Source organism: Neovison vison, chromosome 10 (assembly GCF_020171115.1).
Source record: "Neovison vison isolate M4711 chromosome 10, ASM_NN_V1, whole genome shotgun sequence".
In the NCBI taxonomy this organism is placed as follows: domain Eukaryota; kingdom Metazoa; phylum Chordata; class Mammalia; order Carnivora; family Mustelidae; genus Neogale; species Neogale vison.
This window is the reverse complement of record NC_058100.1, coordinates 49,161,662-49,185,006: the sequence shown is the minus strand read 5'-3', so window position 1 is coordinate 49,185,006 and position 23,345 is coordinate 49,161,662. Positions and strand designations below refer to the sequence as shown.

General features: G+C 38.8%; 1 protein-coding gene across 1 annotated transcript in view; it reads right to left on the bottom strand.

Moving 5' to 3' along the window:
• Positions 1 to 1,188: 1,188 nt before the first annotated feature.
• RGSL1 (regulator of G protein signaling like 1) overlaps positions 1,189 to 23,345 on the bottom strand; it is a 118,119-nt gene continuing 95,962 nt past the window's right edge. The window contains exons 13-21 of the mRNA XM_044267244.1: positions 18,730 to 18,923; positions 17,359 to 17,476; positions 16,863 to 16,968; positions 14,486 to 14,615; positions 10,633 to 10,807; positions 6,688 to 6,826; positions 6,330 to 6,454; positions 3,048 to 3,157; positions 1,189 to 1,753 (exon numbers count right to left, since the gene is read on the bottom strand). Coding sequence (XP_044123179.1) covers positions 1,635 to 1,753; positions 3,048 to 3,157; positions 6,330 to 6,454; positions 6,688 to 6,826; positions 10,633 to 10,807; positions 14,486 to 14,615; positions 16,863 to 16,968; positions 17,359 to 17,476; positions 18,730 to 18,923 — 1,216 coding nt within the window. The 3' untranslated portion in view covers positions 1,189 to 1,634. The remainder of the gene's footprint in view (positions 1,754 to 3,047; positions 3,158 to 6,329; positions 6,455 to 6,687; positions 6,827 to 10,632; positions 10,808 to 14,485; positions 14,616 to 16,862; positions 16,969 to 17,358; positions 17,477 to 18,729; positions 18,924 to 23,345) is intronic.

Genomic DNA, 23,345 nt, shown 5'->3' with positions numbered 1-23,345 from the left:
TGCTGAGCAGAGAGCCTGATGTGGGGCTCGATCCCAGGACCCTGAGATCATGACCTGAGCTGAAGACAGAGGTTTAATCCACTGAGCCACCCAGGCACCCCACGCTGAATCAGATTTTGACAGGCTCAAGTCCTTTATGATTTTATTGAAAATATCCTGCCAAGTAGAACAATTCTTTTTCTTTCCATTTTATGCCCTTTACCTTGAAAAGCTTGAGTATTAGGGAAGCTGGTAATAAAAGATCATCTGAGACACTCTTCTCCTAGCAATAATGTTCTCCTAGAAGGTGGGTCAGGGGATCCAACTTCCTAAAAGTGCCTTAGTTGGAGACATGTAAGGAAACCAACTGAGAAACCCTTCCCTAACTATCTTGACTATAGGCTCTCTGGAAGAAGCAACCTCAACTTCTTGGTTTTCATCTGCTAAAGAGTGTCAGGATGTGGAGCTAGGTCTCTGGGAAATTTCTCCCCCATCTCCCATTGCACACTTGGACAACACAGCTCTGAACTGAAGAAGAGGACTTCTGACCCATGCCTATGCTGGGACAGGACACAGCTGCACAGTGGTGATGGGGTAAGGTTACTAGATGAAGCTAAAGACAAATGTAGAGGAAAAACTGCATCAGAACTCAGGGTACAGGCACTCACTTGAGGGCCTGCAGCCTAGGAAGGCCATCCCAGAACAATCTCTGGAGAAACACCTTCAGGGAAGGAGTGGGGAAATGGAAGGTGAAGCAGTGATGCTCCAGGGACATTAAGGAGACCTGATCTGAATGCTGCAGTACCTTTGGTCTTAGGAGACACTTTATCTGGATGCAAAGGTCATGATGCCAACCCCAAAGACCCAGGGAAGTAACAAAAGGAAATGAAGCCATATAAATACTAGAATCACAAAGTTTAAGGCTGTTTGGACCCTATGGATTATGGGCAATATTCCATAGTGGCCTCCCCCATTAAGGAATGAGGGAACATATGCAAATGGGCAGAAAAGGCAAGCTGGTGTTTCATGCCCATAAGCAGCAGAAAGAAACAGTATCTCCAACCTAGAAACAATTGGTATAGGGGGAGAGAAAAAGCTTGTCAGGAGAGACCATGTGGAAACCAAGGTAACTTTAATACTTGGAAGAGGGCTTAACTCCTTGAGGCTGAAGATGGGGGGAGAAAAAGGATGTAACATGGCTCAGATATGGGTGGCTAGGACAAGAGTGTTTATTACTGGGATAAGAAGATCTGTAGCAGGCACTTCCAGGAAGCAGAAGGTATGGGATGGAGGTTCTGTTCAAGCCAGCAGGTGCTCTCAGAGGGAGGGGGAAATAACAACTGGGATGTTACAATTGTGTCCACACACACACTGGAACCACCACACACACAAAGGAGCCAGCAGAGATACAGACAAGCCTAAGGTACCTGCCCTTCAAGGGGCTATCAAAGAATTAGGAAGATACAATTATTCAGATGAGAGCTGGGCACAGAGCCCCAGAAAGGCAGTCAGGAGACCTGCTTCTCATCCCATCTCTGTCACTCACATGCTGCGTGGTTTGGAGCAAATCGCTTCACATTTCGGGACCTCAGTCTCCTTGTGGTCATTAAGGAGTTTGGCCAAACTGGATTAGAGTCACCATCTTAGTAGTTAGATCAGTGGGATTCTAATTCCAACTCACAGTTTTGGCCTGGACTTGCTATTACCTCCCGCTGTTGAGGCCGAAACCACTCAATACCTCTGAGCAAGGTGAATCTTAAGATGGCATGGTCTCCTGGAGAAGAAAGACAGGGAACATTAAAATCCCTTATAGCACCCAACAAAGTAAATCTTTATATATAAGCAAGGAAGTTCTTGACAACATTCCTTGGAGTATAGGATGTTACTGACAGATATTATCTAAATCCAAGCCTCTATATTTGAGATCAGGGAGGTCAAGGTGATTGATTTCCTACTTAGGTGAACCTCTCAGAGGGGCAGGAACTTGGGTCCACAACCAGCCAGAGCTGCTCCTCTCTTCATGCAAGCTAGGGATGGGTTACGTTTCAAAAGCCTCATTTGTACTCCCCAAGGGAGTGGGATGCTTGTTTGTGAGGAGGCTGAAAGGGAAGGGAGGGTTAAGTATCTGGAAAAAACAGACATGAGAACTGCATAGGCTTAAACTAAAACCATGGAATGCTCCGCTCTCTCACAGGACAATTTGTTGCTGTCTTTAAGACTCCTGTCCTATCTCCTTATTTTGTTCTGAGGCTGGTACCGGTTTCAGACTCACAGACCTGTTCTCTTTGGTTCTCAGAACCTTCCACTGCAGAGACATCCAGTCTTGCTCTCTCCAGACACTGCTCTGTGCACCCTCTTCCCCCTCTTTAAAATTTCTTTACTGATCTCAGTGCAGATATTAAGAAAGGGATTGAGTTTAACTGCTCTGCTAAGAAAACATGTCTGTTTGTTTTCAAACACATCTATTTGCTTATTTATGAATACATTAATAATATACAATATATGAATGACATATAAAGAGTATATTAATAATAAATATGTAGATCTCTCATAATCACACCATGCAGAGATAATCCTATTAATACTTTATTTCTGAATTTTTCCCATGCTTTCATAAAAATCACATACATGCATAAAGATATATATATATTTACTACATGAAAATCATACCCTAAATCCATTTTTTAATTTTCTCATTTAACACCATAAAACAGATGCTTTTCAAATGATAGGGTTTCTGGAGATAGTTGGAGCAGGGGCTTCTTAAATAGCAGTAAAGCAAGTCACCACCTGTCTACCCACCACACGGACCATGACCTACATCCTGAGGCTGTTGAGAGGTACTGCTGAGGAGTGTGGTACATGGGTGGGGTACCATTTTACTGTTACTGATATCAACAGACAAAACATACTCTAATGCTTCTCTGAGAGCCAAGATAATGAGATGCCCACCCCTCCAGGAAATACCCTCTATGAAGTCTTACCTTGGTCCTTTGGACCTTTGCTTTCTTTCCCTTTATGAGTCTCATTCTTTAGAGAATGGAGCTATAGGTCATGGTAGAGCTTACCTCCACTCCAAGGAGAAGACTTGTGTGTGGGCTTAGGAGAAGTTTTTTTATCCTTGTGTTTCTTCCCCTTGAACTGGAAGTAAGAGCGGGCTGCCTTCCAGGAACAAAACCTGTGAGAAGATTGGCTTCTGGTCACGTGGAAAAAGTTACCCGCTGAGGAGCTGGCACTCTGAGCACAGGGCAACTGGGTCAGGACCACTCCTCACAGAGAGTAAAGTGTGCAGTAGAGAAGAGGAAAGACTTGGCCTTGGGGTGCTGCCTGTCAGAGGCCCTTCTTCTGAGCCCTCTCTGTGTCCAGGCCTAGCTCCAGTGAGGACCTTATATGGGCAGTATGTTGGGATCCTCTTTCGGAACCAGTGAATGGAGTCTTTAAAGAATCTGCTTTATCCAGGTCTGAGGAAGAGTCAATCCCTCCAATGCTTGCTTGAGCATCAGACTGTGAGCTCTCCACTTAATCCCACGTGGTACAGCCTGAGTGTCTGACTGATTTCCTCTCAGGTCCCAATCCCTGGTTTTATCCTGTTCCTTACTCAAAGTCATGACCCTGTCATCACATTCCCAGCAGTCTGAGTAAACCCCTTCCTCACATGAACTTGCACTCATATACTTACTCAATCTAAGAACAGTTGCTCCCTGGAGTCCCTCACAACACTATTCATCTGTTCCTCCCTGGCCCCTAATGCCTTGCTGTCCATCAGCCCACTCTTGCATTGGACCCCTTGGAGGTTGGTCTTGGCCAAAACTGGGCTTATTTTCTATCCCGCCTTTGTTCTGATAGTCTTAACTCATGCCCTCTTTCCCGTGCCCCCAAGGGGCATTCTATTTGATCACAGCTGGTTTCTCTCATTCCACTCGCTATAATGGGTCTTTGTCCCATCCGGAAGCTCCCAGTGTGCCACAACGCATACTTTATGGTGCTTAAAATATTGAGAGACCTTGATTCTAATCCTGGTTTTACCATTTCCACGTGCTCCTAGGTATCTCTTAGCCCTTTTGAACCTTAATTTAGTCATCTATAAAATAGGGATAATGACACTTTGCCCCACCCATCTCAAAGGGCTGTTGAGAGGTTCATCTGGGATAACATATGTAGACACAGTTTGCGCAATATAAAACTCTTTATATAGGAGTGTATAGGAAAGCACATGAAGAACCAGCTGCATAAAGATTAGGGATCCAAAGCCTCCATGAAGCAGTCTATACTTCCTAAAGAGGTGTGAAGCAGTGCTGAGCACTGACTCAAGCCAGGAGCAGCATACATTTCTCAGGGTTCTGATCCTCCAGAAAGTTTCAGGACAAATTTCTGTTTAATCCTGCTTAGCAGAACTAGAATCAAGTCTGGACTTGGTGCTAGATAACAACTAATGTTCAAAGGATAAACTGGTTATCTTGAACTTCAATTTTTAATTCTTTTAATCCTATATTAAATAATGTATTATCATAGAGATTTTATTTTTTTAATTGAACTGAATTATATTTATTTTTTTCTTCCAAAGTTTTCTTTAAATCCTAATTAGTTAACATATAGTATAATATTTGTTTCAGGAGTAGAATTTAGTGATTCATCACTTGCATGTAATACCCAGTGCTCATCGTAACAAGTGAACAAGGGCTTTCCTTAACACCCATCACCTATTTACCCCATCGCCCACCCACTTCCCTCCATCAACACTCAGTTTGTTCTCTAACATTAAGAGTCTCTTATTGTTTTCCTCGCCCCTCTCTCCTTCTCTCTTTTACCCCCTTCCCACGCATTCATCTGTTTTATTTCCTAAATTCCACATGTAAGTGAAATTACATGGTATTTGTCTTTCTCTGACTGTCTTGTTTTGCTTAGCATAATACACTCTAGCTCCATCCACATCACTGCAAATGACAAGCTTTCATTCTTTCTGATGGCTTAGGAATGTTCCATTGTGTCTATATACCACATCTTGTTTATCCATTCATTAACTGATGGACACTTGGGCTATTTCTATAGTTTGGCTGTTGTTGATAATGCTGCTGTAAACGTCGGGGTGCAGGTAACCCTTCGAATCTGTATTTTGTGTCCTGTGGGTAAATACCTAGTAGTACAATTGCTGGATCATAGGATAGTTCTATTTATCATAGAGATTTTAAAATAAAGGTTGGAGATTGGTAAGCAACCTTTACACTTCTCTTCCACTAAAGTAACACTTATGCGTGCGTGTGTGTGTGTGTATGTGTGTGCATGTGTGAGTGTGTGGGGGGAGAGGAGGTCCCCTAAGAGCCAGAATCATATAATAATCTAAATATCCTAATTAGCCCTGTCTTGGAACATTTCAGCCTCTGGTCACTGTCATACAGGGCCCCGTGTGGAACGTATAGGTTGGCACTATACACTATAGGAATGAATAACCAGCTGGGAGAACCTGGACCAGTGTCTCAGCCCAGATTCGGCAGGCTAGGTTAAAACCAGTGGGCCACAGTTGCATTTGTCCTGCAGATATTTTGTTTGTTTCATTTTTGCTCTTTGGCCTTCGTAATTTCCTTGCCATGTTTTAGTTTTGAGTTTGTTGCCACATTTGCCACTTTAACATTGGGAGATAGGACATAAAAACCTAAATTTCTGGGACACGTTGGTGGCTCAGTTGATTGAGTGACCAACTCTTGGTTTTGGCTCAGGTCACGATCTCAGTCATGAGATGGATCCCTGTGTCTAGGTCTGTGCCCAGCGGGGAGTCTGCTTGAAGATTCTCTTCCTTTCTGCCTCCCTTCACTCTCTCTCTCAAATAAATCAATCTTTTACAACAACAACAACAACAACAACAACAACAACAACAACACTCCTAAATTTCTAAGCTCCTCTTGAGAATGCAATATGTAGCAACTGTGCCTCTAATGGTAATTATGGGATTTGGACATAACAGAGTAGAACTCTTGTGTCTTACTCTCTCATGAAGCAACTCAAGCACAATTACAGTTGTGTTAAATTTGACAGAACTTCTTCCCAGGTATGGAGGTCCATACTCACTCTTAGGTGAGGAACTTATGCCTAAGAAAATTAACAAAATTATCATTTTGCTAAGCAAGGAGGAGGTACCTGGGGGACAGCCAGGTACTCTGATCCCCAGTCTTACTTGGCCTTCCATCCTCTGACTCAGTTTCAGCATAAGAGTGGGAGGGATGGGGTGTATCATGTGGCATAAGAATACACCATTGTAGTCTCCAAGAGACTGGAAACTGTGAAGCCGAGGGCTACTCTAGAAAGTCAAATGTGTTTTTCTGCCCTCGTGGTCTTGGGCAAGGAGAAAGAGTTACCTTTTCCAGAAGTACATAATGACAGGGAAGAGAGACATGACAGTTCCATGGAAGATGTTCCGATCTAGGTGGCCCTCTGCAATGGCAGCAATGATGGCATCCTTCTGGGATTCAGAGATGTTCACCTACCCATAGAATGGGAGCATGTTAATGGCCTAGGCTTCAGGGAAGGCAGGAAACCTCTCTTGACCCCCCAGGACCTATAAGACCACCCCCTCCCCAGAAGCTTTTCATGCAACTGCTAGGGAAAGGACATCTGGTTGACCCAAGACTTAGGAGGTGCCTATTGGCTTTCAGAGTTCTTGAGGAAGAAATGCTTCTTTGCAAATGCCCAGAGAGGGATGGGAATCCCCTTTACCCTCAGCCTTGGAGGGATTTCCGAATGCAGGTAGAGCTTTAGGATGATGTTAATTTTAGACCTAATTAGGGCCACGTCATTCTCCTTGTATGCCCGGTTGGCTTGCAGCACGTGAGCTGAACTCACCAAATCATTAAATCTAAAAAGAAGCAGTAAGTAGGAAATCAGTGAGGAGAAGATAAAAGCAGCAACTAAGTAGGGCAGCCAGCCCAGACCCATTTCTGGCCTAAAAAAGACAGGGCCAGTCCTGGGCCAGGTTGAAACTTCATTCATTCAATCATAATACCTCCACAGGCAAATACAAATTGAGCACCTACCACATGCCAGGTAATATGCTAAGTGCTTCTTCAAGTGTATTTCTTTACCATAAACTCCCTTATGTTTCCCATCCTGCCTCCATCCTGACCTCCGTACCAGTTTTGCCTCTGAAGACTTTAAGGGGTAAGAGTTATCTTGCTCTTTCTTTACCTTCCTCCTGATGCTTTCACAATTACCACTACTCTTTGAAGCCACATATTACTTTTCTTAATTTTTTTATTATAGTAAAATATATGCAACATATCATTTACCAGTTAACCATTTTTAAACATGCAATCCGTGGCATGAAGTACATTGACTGTGCTGTGCAACCATCCACACAATCCACCTCCACAACTTTTTCATCTTCCCCAGCTGAAACTCTAAGCCATTCAACAGTAACTCTCCATTCTCCCCATATTGCAGCCCCTGGCAACTACTTTCTGTCTCCTAGCAACATATTCTCTCACTAACCATCAAATACCTGTCAGTTATACCTTATCTTGACTTATGTACACAGTTTATTTCTCTCCGGACTCTTTAAATCTTAACCATTTAAACTTTTCCTAAGAGTACAATGCTAAGATTTTCCCATTATAACCTTGTTTTGCATATCCATTTATTTATTCAATCAGTGGACCCTTGAAAGGGTTTACTCTGTGACAGGTGCCATACCAAGAGCAGGGATTCAGCAGTGAATTTGGTGAACAAAGTTCTGCCTTCTTTTTAGTTGTCTAAATGCACTTCCTGCACCTATCATCCTACTTATTAACTCTCATTTGTGTTTTGTCTGCCATCCAGATTGGTTTGCGGAATCTCAGAGAATAGGGAACGCGTCTTAGTTGTCTTTTGAATCTCCAGTGCCAAACCCAGTGTCCAAGCAATCAGTAAGCATTGGTGGAACTGAGCTAAATGCCTCATTGGGGTGCAGATTAAGAAGATCTCTTAATCAATTCCCCTAACTAGTGTGCTGAATGACCAGATACTCTGCACTTCTCAAAACACACCGACTGATGCCTACGACATGCTCATCATATACACTGGTTGTACCTTCTGTAATATACTCTCACATTTTCACAGTGAGTTGAGGCAGATACATACTGAGAATTATTCATGCCTCTTCTCAAAGATTTTTGCCTGCTGTACTTGTTCCTATAATTTGTAATTTATGAAAATTAATAAAATATGAACATAAAAAGGAAAAAATATTTGTTGTTTCTCAGAAAATAAATTTGAATGTGTTGGAATGTTCCAGTAAAAGCAAGTTGTTTTTTAAAAAGTTGCTATTGAAAAAAAATAAGGTTACTATTGAGTGAGGTGTGACAAAGCAATTTAAAACTTTGAAAAAACACATATAAAAATTCAGAAGGATTAAATTGTCTTTATATTTTCACTCACTTTAAAGAGAGAAATTTTAGAATTAGCTGATAGCATTTTGGAAAAAGTTTATGCAAGAAAAGTATATGGATCTCCAGTTAGAGGAATGGCTTTGATTTTACGTTGAAAGTTTGACAGGTGAGTTGAAGTATGTTAGCATGATTTAACATAATAATATCTATTTAAGTATGGATGTTCCTCACAAATTTAAAAATAGATTTACCATATAATCCAGTAATCCCACTATGGGGTATTACCTAAAGAATACAAAAATACTAATTCAAAGAAATAATGCACCCCCTATGTTTACTGCAGCATTATTTATAATGGTGAAATTATGGAAGCAGTTCATGTGTCCATTGACAGATTAATGGATAAAGAAAATATGGTATATTTATACAACAGAATATTACTCAACCATGAAAAAGAAAGAAATCTTGCCATTTGCAACAACACGGATGGCAATAGAGGGTATAATGCTAAGTGAAATATTATAGAAAGACAAATACCATATGATTTCACTCATATTTGGAATTTAAGAAACAAAACAAAGAAAAAAAGAGACAAACCAAGAAACAGACTTAACTATAGAGAACAAACTGATGGTTACCAGAGGGGAGGGAGGCAGGGGATAAGTGAAATAGGTTGTAAGAACATACTTATCATGATGAATACTGAATAATGTATAGAATTGTTTAATCAATATATTCTACACATGAAACTAATATAACACTGTATGTCAACTATATTGGAATTAAAATTTTAAAAAAGCTAACCAACCAAAAGCAGGCAAAAATGACAATAATAATGATACACAATGAGTGAAGTAATATAGAGGATTGAGTAGCCTGTATGCATGTACAGGAGACTTCCAACTTATATCAACTTAAATACCATTTATGCATCTCTATCTTTATTTCTAAATTAGTTCAGAACTTTTAAAAATTCTCAAAAAAAAAGAAAAAAAAGCCCATCACATTCTAAAACATAGACTCATAAGCCATTCTACTTTAGTACCTAAGATACCTAATCACCATGCTGTACATCATTTCTATGGGGGAAATATATTCCAAATTTCAAATCAGTGCTCCAGGAACATACCCTTTCTGTTAATGGCAAAGATATTCCCTTTGATGAGGACAGAGAAAGAAGTAGAAACTCTTATTTCTCTTAGAGTCACTTGTTTCTATCTGCAAATGTTCAAGACAATTTTAGGTCAGTTTTCTCCTTCAGAGGCGCTAGACCTGTGTTCTCAACTGTGCTGCCATCAGAATCCCATGAGCAGCTTATGACAATACCAGTTCCCAGGCTCCACACTGGACCCCTGAAATCCAAATCTCTGGGCCTTGGCATTGGCAGTATTCACCAGCTCCCAGAGACCCTGATGTGCACCAGTGTTGAGAACCCTTGACTAACTCCTTTACCCCAGGATGATTGTTTTGCAAGTTCAGACCCTGGGCTCACAAATTGAAGAGCTGCACACGAGACACACTTGGTTAAGAGCATTTCTGTATTTCTAAGTAGAGAGGTGCCTGGGTGGCTCATTCACTTAAGCACCTGACTTTTGATTTTGGCTTAGGTCATGATCTCAAGGTCATGAGACTGAGCTCCACGTCCGGCTCTGCACTGGATATAGAGCCTGTTCAGGCTTCTTTCTCTCCCTCTCCTTCTGCTTTTCTTTGCCCAGAGAAATATTTCTAAGTAGAAACTGTACTAAACAACAGTTAAGAATAATCTGACCCAGGGAAGAAAGATGTCTTGCTTTCTGTATTTCACCAGAGCTGTAATGGAATGACCTCCAATTTTTTTTTCTACTACTTGCTTTTTTCATAAGATGCATGGATAAAGCAAGGAATAATATCTATATCTATAACTATATGTCTCTGTTCAATGTCATGCACACACAGAGACACACAATTTTTATTACTATAATTCTTTGTTCTAACTAAGGAACTATTGGCTCTATGGTGCTCCATAAGAGGACTTCTATCATATTAGCAAATAATAAGGAGAAAAAAGCGCTCCACTTCCTGGGTATAAATATCATTTCAATATTTCAATCATTTCAATATTGGCAACTCCAGAATACTGAAGAGCATCTAGGACCTAAAGGGAAGGATGGCAGAAATTGATACGGTGACAGGCAGAATTCAGTGAGATTTTCAGTTGGAGATTCCTGCCTGGCAGGGCTGAAATCACTGTGTCACTTACAGGCTTTGCAGGAAGGTACTAGCCAGGGGAAGCCGTGATAGGGAGAGATGGGAAACTTACCTCTCTATTTCAGAAAAAAAATACAAATCATTGATTGCAAAGTTGACGGTGATAATTCTGTGGCCAAGTATTCGGCGCTTCATCAGTATTATATCCCCATCCTCAAGGTCTGCATTCCGGACGTTGGCGGCATTTGCGGTTGGGCGTCCTGGTGCATTTGGTGTTGTGGAGAAATCTGAGAGAGAAAGACAAAAGAATTAAAATCTAGTTTGATGATGTCACTCTTAAACTTGAAGCCTTTGACTTGGGCATAACTAAAATGAAGAAAGGAAAGTGTGGACCCATCTTAGGAAATAGTGATTTCCTACCCTTGGGCTCAATGCTTTACTTTGACTTGAAGGACTGCTAAAAAAGCCATCTGCTCAGATGGTATGACCACATACACACCAAAAAACAAAACAAAACAAAACAAAACTAACTGAGTACTGAAAGGTAATTTCCTGGTGCGTATCTCATGGAAATATAATTGCACTATAGTTATGCCAATCCTTAACATTTCTGCAGAAATTGAATATGCAGATGTGACCTTCAAAATAGAGTCTGTGGGGTTTTTTTTTTTTTTTAAGATTTTTTATTTCTTTGAGAGAGAGACAATGAGAGAGAGCATGAAAGGGGAGAAGGTCAGAAGGAGAAGCAGACTCCCCATGGAGCTGGGAGCCTGATGTGGGACTTGATCCTGAGACTCTAGGATCATGACCCGAGCTGAAGGCAGTTGCTTAACCAGCTGAGCCACCCAGGCACCCAGGAGTCTGTGGTTCTGATGATGCTTATTCTAGGTTTATCAAGGAAGTAATTTAGAAGGAAACTGGGAAAGCAGCACAACAAAAAAGTCAAAATATCAAGAGTAAAGTTTAATGGAAAGAGAGTAGGGTGCTAGAGTAGAAAACAGACATAAATGAGTAAAGAAGAATATAGAAGATTCAAGAAGGTTTGGATTGTGTCTAGAAAAACAAGACATTTATTTTAGAAAGTTTCTTGAGTAGGATGTACACAAAGAAATCCATTCATTGGGATTTAGGATTGAGAAGACAACAGTTTTGGACTGTATCTGGCAAGCAGACCCTGGTTAATTGCCTGGCTGTGTTTAAGAAAATTGTCTAATCCAGCTCTAGAATTTACAATTCTTCCTATAAAATCCATTATTCTGGATATCTGTTCAGGAATCGTTGATGTGGTATGGTGCTTCCTATGGTGTAAGTGGGATTCCTTTTGGAGAAGTGTTACATATAAAATGGGAGGGTACTACAACACTAAATAAATAGCTAGCACCTCTTATTTCCCAGACCTTGTGCTAGGTCCTAGGGTTACAGCACCAAATAAAGCAAAGCCTCCTCCTTCCTGTCTTATAATCTATCTCTTAGACTTGAGTTCAAAGGGGAAAACAAAGTTTGAATAGTAGTGGAAGTTGGTGTGATGGCCAGGGATTTTAGGAGAAGAGTATGCTAAATCCACTCAAGAAATCTGGGAGCAGTGATATACTTGTAAACCAGCTCTGGTAGGGGAGGGGGGAGACTGGCTTTGGTGGTCTTTGCTGATTTCTATGATAAATACTTCCACTGTAACTGGTTTCAGCTATTGATGGTTCACAAAATATCCTGAATATTTAACAGTTGACTCTCAATTGGGTAGAGATTGTCAGGTTGTATTATTTTTTTAAAGCAAGACCCAACTTTATGTTAACTATAAGAATACTTTAACTGTAGGACATAAATAGGTTATAAGTAAAGGAAATGAAAAAGATAATACATGCTAACACTAATAAAAAGAAAGCTGGAGTGACTATCTTAATATCAGACAAAGTAGATTTCAGAGAAAAGAATATTACCAAGGATAGAAATATTTTTTTTGTAATAACCAATGGGTCAATTGATTGAAGGACATAACAATCCCAGAAAAGTCTAAATGATAATGATAGAAAACAGACCACTGGCAGACAGATCTCCCACTGAGCTATAGAAGCACTCTTCTTGGGCTGTCTTATCCAAAGCTCAGGATGTGGGATGTTGAAGTAGGGTGAAATTATACTTTCTAACCATTCTGGGGCACGAGGGTTTGAACTAATTTTATTTAAAAGAAGGAACAAAAGAACTAGAACTATTCGAAAACCCTAAATGTTTGTGAAGCAGTTCCTAAAACATACATACAAAAACTTTTGCAAATTAGAAAATATCATAATATTAAAATTAAAGTTCCAATAGAAAAATAGACAAAGGATGTAAACAATTCAAAAAGGACTGCAAATGACCAACAAATGAGGGTACTCAAGTATGAAAAAAATATACGTAAGAATGGCACGTTAGTTTTCATTTACTGGATTGTCAGTTTTTTGTTTTGTTTTGTTTTGTTTTTAGACAGAGATCACAAGTAGGCAGAGAGGCAGGCAAAGAGAGAGGAGGAAGCAGGCTCCCCATGGAGCAGAGAGCCTGATGCAGGACTTGAGCTCAGGACCCTGAGATCATGACCTGATTGGAAGGCAGAGGCTTTAATCCAGTGAGCCACCCAGGTGCCCTTGGATCATCAGTTTTTAAAAAGTGCCTAATATCCCAGAGGTTGGTGACAACTTGGCACTTATTTATACGGTTGGTGAGAGTTTAATTAGTGTAATGTTTTTAAATTTTAACTATTTTTAACCATTTACCCATTTCTCCCATTTTAAGGAATTGATCTCATAGAAATACACGATTGCTAAATATGTGCGTTTTGCAGCATTATTTGTCATACCGACAATTAAAACAACTCAAAAGTCAACAGGAGAGATGAAGGTGATAGACATTAAGGAGGGCCCTTGAAGGAATGAGCCCTGGGTGCTACATGCAACTGATGAATCACTAAACTCTACCTCTCAAACTGATCATACACTATGTTAATTCATTGAATTTAAATTTTAAAAACTCAAAAAAAAAGAGTGATGAGATTTTCATTATCAGTTCCTCCGGTATTATCTCAGGCACTTTGGCCATGTCATTAATCTTAATTAATTAATCATAATCATTAATCTCCAGTCCAACTGGCCTGATTGCAATTCCTGCAATAAGCCATGCTCTTTCTTATTTTAGGATTCTATGTAGACCTTGAAATTGCTCCCCACCTATTTTGTCTGCTTAACTTGTCATTCATGAAGACAGATTTGTCATTTTCTAGCAGTCTTCCCTGATCCTCCTCCCTGACTAACTAGGGTCTCCCTACAATTGTCATTGGGATTACTCACCATACGGTAACAGCAGTAACACTGGCTAACACTTTTATGGTAATGGGTAAAGACACTTTGTATGTATTAACTCATTTAATCCTCACAACAATCGAGGTGTTAAGCACAATTATTATTACCATTCTACAGATGAAAAAATTGAGGTATAAAATCACTTTCACAAGGTCCTTCAGGCATATTCTAACCCAGGATATTGGGCTCCAACATCTCTGGCTCTTACTTTCTGTCTTGCCCTCAAAACGTAAGTGCCATGAAGACACGTCCTATCCTGCATGTTTACCACTGCATCCCCAGCACCTGGCAAATTTCCTGTGGATTCTCAGAAAGTGTGGTGAATGAATGAATGAGCTAAGAAATGAAGTAGTTGAGTAAATCTATTTTACGGACAACAGTTTTGTGAAATGTCAGATCTTGCTGCACTTCAGTCATTTTCCACGCTTGCTGGCTCTGGGAGAAGAAGCCACCGGACTCACATCCTCTCTAGGCAGGTCTGAGCTTGGCTTTGCACCCAGGACCTGGAGCCCTTGCCGGACCCCAGGCTAACACAGGCAAGACAAAAAGCGAGAGCTCTGCAGCCTCTTATCAGGGCTGACCCCTGTGTCTGAAATATCAACAGGAAAGACAGTAAATAGAGAGATGACTTACTTTCCTTGTTATTTTGTACTTCTAGGTGAAGATAGTCTTCAAATTCCTGGCGCTTATGGGGATCAGACACAAATTTGCGGTACTTGCAAAAGCTCTTAATGAAGCCAATCATTTTCCGCCAGCCTCTCCCCTGGGGGAAAAGAGAGGGGTACACCATATTCATTAGTATAGCTGCTGTTCGCTGGAAGTCTTCTATGTGCCAGAAACTTGGCATTCATTATGTTTAGTCCTCACAATACCTCCTTTGTAAGGAATAATCTTAAACTCCAATTTAAAGGTGAGGAAAAACAGGATCATAAACCTTCTCCAAATTAAGTGGCTAGTGGGCAGAAGATTCTGGCTTTACCCAGGCACGGGGCCACTGGCAATTCTCCTTCTACCATAGTCTTTCAACAGTAAGATTTGAGATGACATGATTAGGAGAGAGTGTGAGTGCTAAAAATAGGAAGAAAGAAGGGTGGGAGATATGCTTAACTCACAAGAAGGGAGTATTAGCTTAGAAAAATTTGAAATGTTGAAGAAATAAGGAGATGAATAAAATCATTTCTAATCATTAAAAAGAGAAAAGTATAATTACATGCACACCACACACACACACACACACACACACACCCAAATGCATTTTATAAGTTCATTATCTGTTTCTTAATGCCCAGTGCCCATTCTGTAATTCATTTACCCATTGACAAATTAATATTTGGAGTCAGAAAGAATCTTATTGATCAACTAGATCAGTTGTCTCATTCCACAAAGAGGGCTCTTCAAGGCAAGCATGAATTTAAAGAGCCAGTAGCAATATACAAAAATCACTTGAGTCTGGGTTCAGAAACTTGTCTGAAGCCTAGCTTTTCCCTGATTATGTAATTTGGGTCAATTTACTTAATCTGTGTCTCAGTGTCTCCATGTATAAGAGAGAAACAAGAGCCTTCAGGATTGGGGTGAGGGTTAGTGATTATGTATTTAAACTCTAATATGGTGCTTGGTGTAAAGTAGGCATTAAGTACATGTCAGTTTATTTTTATCTTTTCTTATCCAAGAGCAACTGGAAGACCTGAAATTAAAATGAAGTCTGGTTCTGGGTACAATATTCCTTTTAATGTCCTACATGAGCATTCATGGTACCCGACACAGATTTGACTCATGTATGGAGGGGAAAAAAAGAGAAAAGAAGGAGTAGACGTTGTCATATAAGCATAGTCCATGTTTGTTTTCAGAAATATCTTAGCAAGATTTTTGGAGTCACAGCTGGGCTCAAAATTTTCTGATACTAACCAACTCTACAACACAATGAACAAGTGATTATTTAAAAATGGAGCATGTATTTTTTTCTCAAATCATATGAAGACAGTTTCCCAAATAACATTCCTGTCTAGGGGAGCATGTGTCTTGGTTGACAGGCCTCAGAAGTACACTGGAATTTACTGATGAAACTTTTTTGTAAAAATAATATTTAATTATTTTTAAGACAATATTTAATAATTGCCATTTCTTGCAAAACTATATTTTGCAAAATTGTATACTGTCCATTAAAATGCTTTTATGTAAACTGGAAAAAAATCCTGTCTCTTCTTTCTCCCACCCACTCCTCCTTTTTTTCCACTGCTGGCATAGAGAAAGAGGGAGCTAAATAATTGGTGAGTTTGGAAGAAGAAAATGGGCATGTTCTGCTCTCAGCCCTCTGCATTCTCTCTTTGGGAGTGGCTTGTTTGCAGGATACCTAGAGAAATGTCAGGTATCCATAAGGGGTTTGTCATGCAATAAGGGGTTCACCCGGAAGGCCCAAGTTGTTCCATTATGCCAGGGGCTGCATACCTGACTAAGTCTAATTTGGGTGCAGAGGATTATTAAACCCATCGGGCGTTATGGCCAATCCACATCCTTCAAACCTAGCAGTAAAAAGACTCCCTCACATTTTGATCTCCATGTATCTGACCCCTGTGTCTTTCGCTTAACTGGTTCTAGTCACAGAGTGAAAGCAAGGATTTTTCATCAAATTCCCACTGTAACCATTTCTCTGTGCCTTGGGGTCCTCCATTGTAAAATGTGAATTAAGGAACATAGCCGGGGCGCCTGAGTGGCTCAGTGGGTTAAAGCCTCTGCCTTTGGCTCAGGTCATGATCCCAGGGTCCTGGGATTGAGCCCCACATCAAGCTCTCAGCTCTGCGGGGAGCCTGCTTCCTGCTCTGCCTACTTGTGATCTCTCTCTGTCAAACAAACAAACAAACAAACAAACAAACAGACAAAAAAAGAAACATAGCCAAAGAGTAGTTGTTTGGGTGAATAAATAAGCTAACAGGGAAAGTCTTTTTTGCTCGGTTGACAAAGGGTAAGATGTTCTTGCCCCCAGTGTGTGGTCTTCACTGCCTTCCTCACAGACCTGGGATTCTTGTAGGTGAGCTGCAGTCTTTGAGGGCTTCTTAGAAGTTTGTACTTCAACATGCCCTTCAGGATAAGGTGGGAACAGCTCTTGGTAATCTTTAAACCTGCCAGAAGGAAACCAAGAACATCAAGGCAAACACCTGGTAGAAAAAAGGTAACGGTCAAGGCAAACCTACCTCAGCTTTTGGAGGAAGTCAAAGTGGGAACTGGGGAATGGTGGGACACTCCCAAGGACTCTTCTTACCATTTCGGTCCTTTGCTAATGTTAGCCTATCCTTCCTGATCAATACTGGATTGTTCCTTGTTCAGGTAAATGAACTGAAATGTGTGTGTGCACAGGTATGTAGGTAGAGGATTCAAGATAAATTTGATTTTTCTCTTGTAGGGAAGCAGTGAACTGTAAGAGTAAATTTGAGACTCCTTGAGTATGATGGTTTTCAGAAGCCAATGAGCAGCTTCCGAAAGAATGATCACCTTCTAGGAGCAATACTCACCACTTCTCTTCCAGAGATTTCATGACAAAGCCCTGTATCATTAACAGTGTGGTTGTGCTGACATGACGCATTCCAGAGATTTCTTTGACAATAGGGGCGTCACACTGCAGTATTTCTTCTAAAAAAATGCCAAGAGAGAGAAAAAAGTCATCAACTTGTCTACCTTTTCTGAGGTACCTGGAGTGTTTTTCATCTTAGAGTCTCACAGTTCTTATTCTTAATCTGGTCAGATTCTGAACTCTCCACAATTTGAAAATCTCAAAAGCATAATTGTAGAGCAAACACTTCCATTCAAATTCAAAAACAAGTGCTTCAAGGGAAGGAAATATTTAAAAGACTCATTTCTGCAGTTAAAGTGTTTGGTTTAGGAAGAGAGCAGAACAGTAAAGGATTAAAGTTAAATTGTTGGGGCAGATGGGAGGGAATCCAAGATTACAAATAAGTATCATGAGGGCACTATGATTCTCAGGTGTCCAGATACTACTGTGTTCATTAATAAGACTTGAAAATTTATCAACGACAAGATCTGCAAACTCATCTTTGTCTTCTTCCTGAGAATCAACAAGTAAACATTTCTTATAAGTAAACATTTGCCAGATTTACTTTTTTTTTTTACTTTCATTGGTTATCACAAGGAAATACACACACACACACACACACACCTGTTTGTCCATTTTGTGGCAAAATCTTCATTGCTTTGCTATAGGTTTGTTAACTTCGAGGAGGGGATTATGCTTACCTCCTTTTTCTCCCCTCTAGAACTATAGGTCAACACTTGATCTGCAACTTCTGTTTTTGGCCAAGATGAATTTATGTGGGTCAGATTGCCCTCCCTCCACAGGCAAGTAAACAACATTTATGAAACAAAGATTTTCAGGGAGACCGTTCTTCCCAAGACAACTCTCTCTACAATCTACAATGGGCAAGCACCCCAACTTTACACACGGCTGACTCTTACTTTTGTATCTCAATTACTGTCTAGTTGATTTAAGGGTAAAATAACTCGAGTTTGAATTCAAGTTTTCTGTGTTTCATCATCCTCATTAGTAAAATGGAGCTATTCTTTCCTATCTTATAGAGATTAAGTAAAATCCTATTTTCAGTGCTGGATTGATTTAAATGTGAGGTTAAATTTTATTTTTAAGTACAAGTGTCTTGCACTTGGCTTCTTACAGTAGTATTTACCTTAGATTTATTTTTGTTGCTCTCTGCTTTTACTGTCCCTCTTAATCTTTGCCTCAGTACTGCCCATGCGGCCACTGCTCTGTTCTGCTCTTTCAGGGGTCTCACAGGAGACAGTGTCTCTGCCAAACTCTACCCCTAACATACTAAAGGGAGAAGGGAACAATATTAGGAGAAGAGGGTGTATACCAGCAGGACTTTTGCCATGGAAATAAGTCTTGATTATATTTTCAAAGAGAGACTTGTACATTTTTTCATTTGTCTCAATACTGATCTTATGTATGGCTACCAGGAATTGCAAGGGGCTTTCAGCCTTCCGTTCTCTGAGGAACTCTTTGAAGAACTCCAAGTGGTGTGTATTGAGGAGGACTTCTGTTAAGTTTCTGGAAAATAAGAAAGCATCATTGGTGAAGAGAAAAGGATGGTAGCCCGAGATTCTGCTCCAGTTAAGTCTGGCATCTCCCAGACTTTAGCCATATGTGAAAAGTGGAGTCAATAAATTGGTTACTATGCCTATCTCCTTGGAGATAAATTTAAACTTTTATATATCTACCCTAAGCTTAGTCCAATTATTTGACAACCCCAACTGAAGAGGAGGAGAGGTATTTTAAAGGAGATAATTTTTTTTTACATTGTTGATTCAAAGCAACCTCTAATTGGCACTCATTTCAATGAGGCAGAGCATGAGTGATCAGTTGTTATTGATCAATATTTCTAAATTTCTTTGGTTGACTTATTTCATATTTCCTTAAATAAAGATACTCCTAATATTTTATCCTCAATCCTCTTTACTTTTGCCTAATGATTTCCCCCCTCTCTGGGTAATGTCTGCATCTTCTAGGCTTTCAGTTTTCATTGATAAGAGAAAGTGGTTTCATTCATTTTGATTTTCATTGATACCATATCACTAGTTCTCATGACCTCTACCTCAAAATTTCAACTGTCCATTCAGCCTCATCTTTGTCATACTTATTATTTAAGCTTCTATACATACATCCATTAAGCTTCTATACATACGTCCAACTTACCCTTCCTCCTTTACGTACTTATTTCATTAAGTATGATGTTAGACCTAAGTTTTTTTTTAATAGATGAGCTTTATTTGAATAAGATGGTACACTTCTATTTTAATTTTATTGAGAATTTGTATCATGAACGGGTGATGGATTTTGTAAAATGCTTTCATTCACCCATTGGGATTATCATGTGGAGATTTCCCCTTAATTTTATCAATATGGCATACTGTATTAATTGATCTTTGGATGTGAGAGCAACTGTGCATTCCTGGGATAAATCCCACTTGGGATTTATAATATTGTATAATATTTTTTATATCTTGCTGACTTGGTTTGCTATTGTTTCATTGAGGATTTTTATATCAAGATTTGAGAAGGAAATCGGTCTGTAACTTTCATGTCTTATGATACCTTTGTTTGACTTTGGGATCAGGATAATACTTTTTTGGCTTCATAGAATAATTTAGCAAGTGTTCCTTATCTCTATCTTCTCAAAGAGTTTATGGACTATTATTGGTATTATTTGTCATTTAATTACTGCATAGATTTTTCCAGTGAAGCCATATGTATCTAGACTTTTCTCTGTGAGAATATTTTAGGTTACTAATTTAATTTTTTCTCTTGTTATAGATTTATTTGCATTTTCTCCTTCTTGAGTCAGTTTCAGAAACTTGGGTATTTCTAGAAATTTATTAATTTCATCAAAGTTGTCTAATTTGTTCCTTACATTTCTTTAAAATCTTATTAATTTCTATAGAGTCAGTGATTATGATTTCTTTCAGTCCAGACTTTGGGGATCTGTGTCATCTCATTTTTTTCCCCCCTTGGCCACTATAGCTAATGGTTTATCATTTCTTTTTTTTCTTTTCTTTACTTCTTCTTCTTTTTTAAATCTCCACAAAAAACCTACTTGTGCCTTGATTTTTTTCTATTTTTTGGTCTACATTTGTTGACTTCCACTCTGACATTTATTATTTACTTCCTTCTGCTTTTATTTAGTTTGAATGTATCATCCCAACTTTGGTCTCCATTGTTTCTGATGACAAGTAAACTTTAATCTTTTTGTAGTTCCCTTGAATATAAGTAATTTTTCTCTTGTAGCATTTAAGATTTTTCTCTTTGTCATTCAACATTTTGACTATGATATGTCTAGATGTGGATCCTTTGAGTTTTTCCTACTTGGAGTTCATGAAGCTTTTTGTATGTCTTAATTAGGGTTGTAATAAAATTTTGAAAATATTCAACCATTATATATACAAAAATTTTCTGCCTCTTTCTCTCTCTTTCCTCTTTTTCTGGGATTTCCCTTATTTGCATGTTGGTATGCTTACTGGAATTTCTCAGATCTCTGAGGTTCTGTTTATGTTTCTTTATTCTTTCTTCTTCAGACTGGATAATGTATATCAAGCTATTTTCAAGTTCACTGCTCCTTCTGCCAAGTCTGCTGTTGATTCTCTCTAGTGAGTTTTTCATTTCAATTATTGTACTTCTAAACTCCACATTTTTATTTGTTTCTATTTTACAATTTCTATCTTATTAATATTTTCTATTTGATGAGTTATTATCCTTAGACTTTCCTTAAATTCTTTAAACGTGGTTTCCTTTATTTCATGAAACATATTGCCTAGAAGACTTTGGTAAGTACAATATCTAAATCACCTCAGAGACAGCTTTTATTGATGCTTTTTTCCTTCTGTGTATGAACCATACTTTCCTGTGTGTTTTTCTTGGGAGGTGGGGGGAGTATGTCTCATAATTTGTTCTTGTTCTTTAAAACAGACATATTAGATAAAATAATTTATTAATTAGTTTACTAATGAAATTAATTCTGAATTCTTTTGAAAGGTTTGTTCAGGTTTATCACTGCTTTTATGGGGAAACTATTTGTGATGTTCTTACTCCACCATTCCAGAAATCTGATTCTTCCTCTTCAGTCATTTAAAAATCTGTATCTTCCCTTCCATTTCTACTCCCACTGTTTAATTCAAACTTTTATAATCACTTGTCTGAACAACTGCAATGAACTTCTAACTATTATTTCTGTTTTTGGTCTCTGATTCTCAGACTTCTTACATATCATTATTATTTCTGCCAGAGTAATTTTTGTTGTTGTTGTTGTTGTTGTTTTTAAAGATTTTCTTTATTCATTTGAGAGAGAGAACAAGAGATAGCATGAGAAGGGAGAAGGCAGAGGGAGAAGCAGACTCCCCATGGGGTTGGGAGCCTGACATGGAACTCGACCCTGGGACTCCGGGATCATTACCTGAGCTGAAGGCAGTCGCTTAACCAACTAAGCCACCCAGGTGCCCCAGGGTAATGTTTTTAAAATCTATATATCAGGCATTTCTGGTACTCTTGTTCTAACAAGTGCCAAGGAATTATTTCCAGTTAAACAATACAAATTGTTTAATAATTTATTCAAGACCTTCTTTCTATTATATGATCTCAGTATGGCTTTCTAATCTTATGCTTTATGTCCCTTTACCTTATACATTCTATGCTTAACATCACTGGGCTGTTTTTAAGTTTTTAAGTAGTTTTATATTTGTGAGTTTATATGTTGGTATCAATTCTTTAGCTTAGAAGATTTAGCCCTACCCCCAAAACACTCACTTTTCTTTGAACATGCACATGAATTTGTACAAGTAGTTTGGGGCCTCTTCTGATACTCTGACTTTTCCTAATCCTCACTCAAACTTTCCTTCTCCTTCCTATACTCTTATAGTAATTAGTCAATAGTTTATTGAAACATTATAAGGTCAGCCTTGTATTTTATTTAATTCCCTATTAGATTAAAGGCAAGGATTATATTTTATTTTTTGTAACGTTAGTGTCTGGGACACAGTATATGGTCAATAATTGTTTATTATATTGAATGAGGGCTAGGACAAAGTTTAAGAGAATTGCAACTATGGTATCCCTGGGCCATTCTCTTTTGGTCTTAACTGAAGATATGAAACTGGACTATATGATTGCTGTGATATTTACACTCAAAAATACTGGAAAATAGGTATTTCTGTAAACATAATGGAGAGTGGGGAGTGGTACAAGTTGGAAGAGCAAAAGGAATAAATGATTGATGCTCAGAGAATAATTTCAGTTCCTTGAAGGGAAGGGAGGTCTCTCTAGAGTATTTAGAAGAGTTAGAGGACTTACCACACTCAGCGAATGTTATCAATAACTGAAAGCATACTTCAGAAAGCTTTCTCTGTGCAAAATATTCTTCCAATGACTTTGACTACCAAATTTGTATGTGTTACTATAACTTTATCTTCTTTAAGGACTTTTCATATACCTAGTAATTAAGAGGTAATTACTGAATAAAAATGAATTATTGAATGGATGGCACGGTCTATAAGAGAATCATGGTCAAGTTGGGAAGATGGAAAACATACTGGGTCTATGTCAAGAAGCAAGAAAAGTCTCCTATGTGCATCCTAACTTTACACTTAAAGGAGTTAGAAAAGGAACAGCAAATAAAGCCTAAAACCATCAGAACAAGGGAAATAAAAGATTAGAACAGTAATAAACAATATAGAAACAAACAAAAACTCAGTGGGATGGATTAATAAAACTCAAACTGGTTCTTAAAAAGAATTAGTAAAACTGACAAACTCCTAGCCAGACCTATCAAAAAGAAAAGAAAATGGACCCAAATAGATAAAATCATGAATGAAAGAGGAGACATCACAACAAACACCACAGAAATATAAACAATTATAAGAGAATACTATGAAAAAATACATGCCAACAAACTGGGCAACTTGGAAGAAATGGACAAATTCCTAG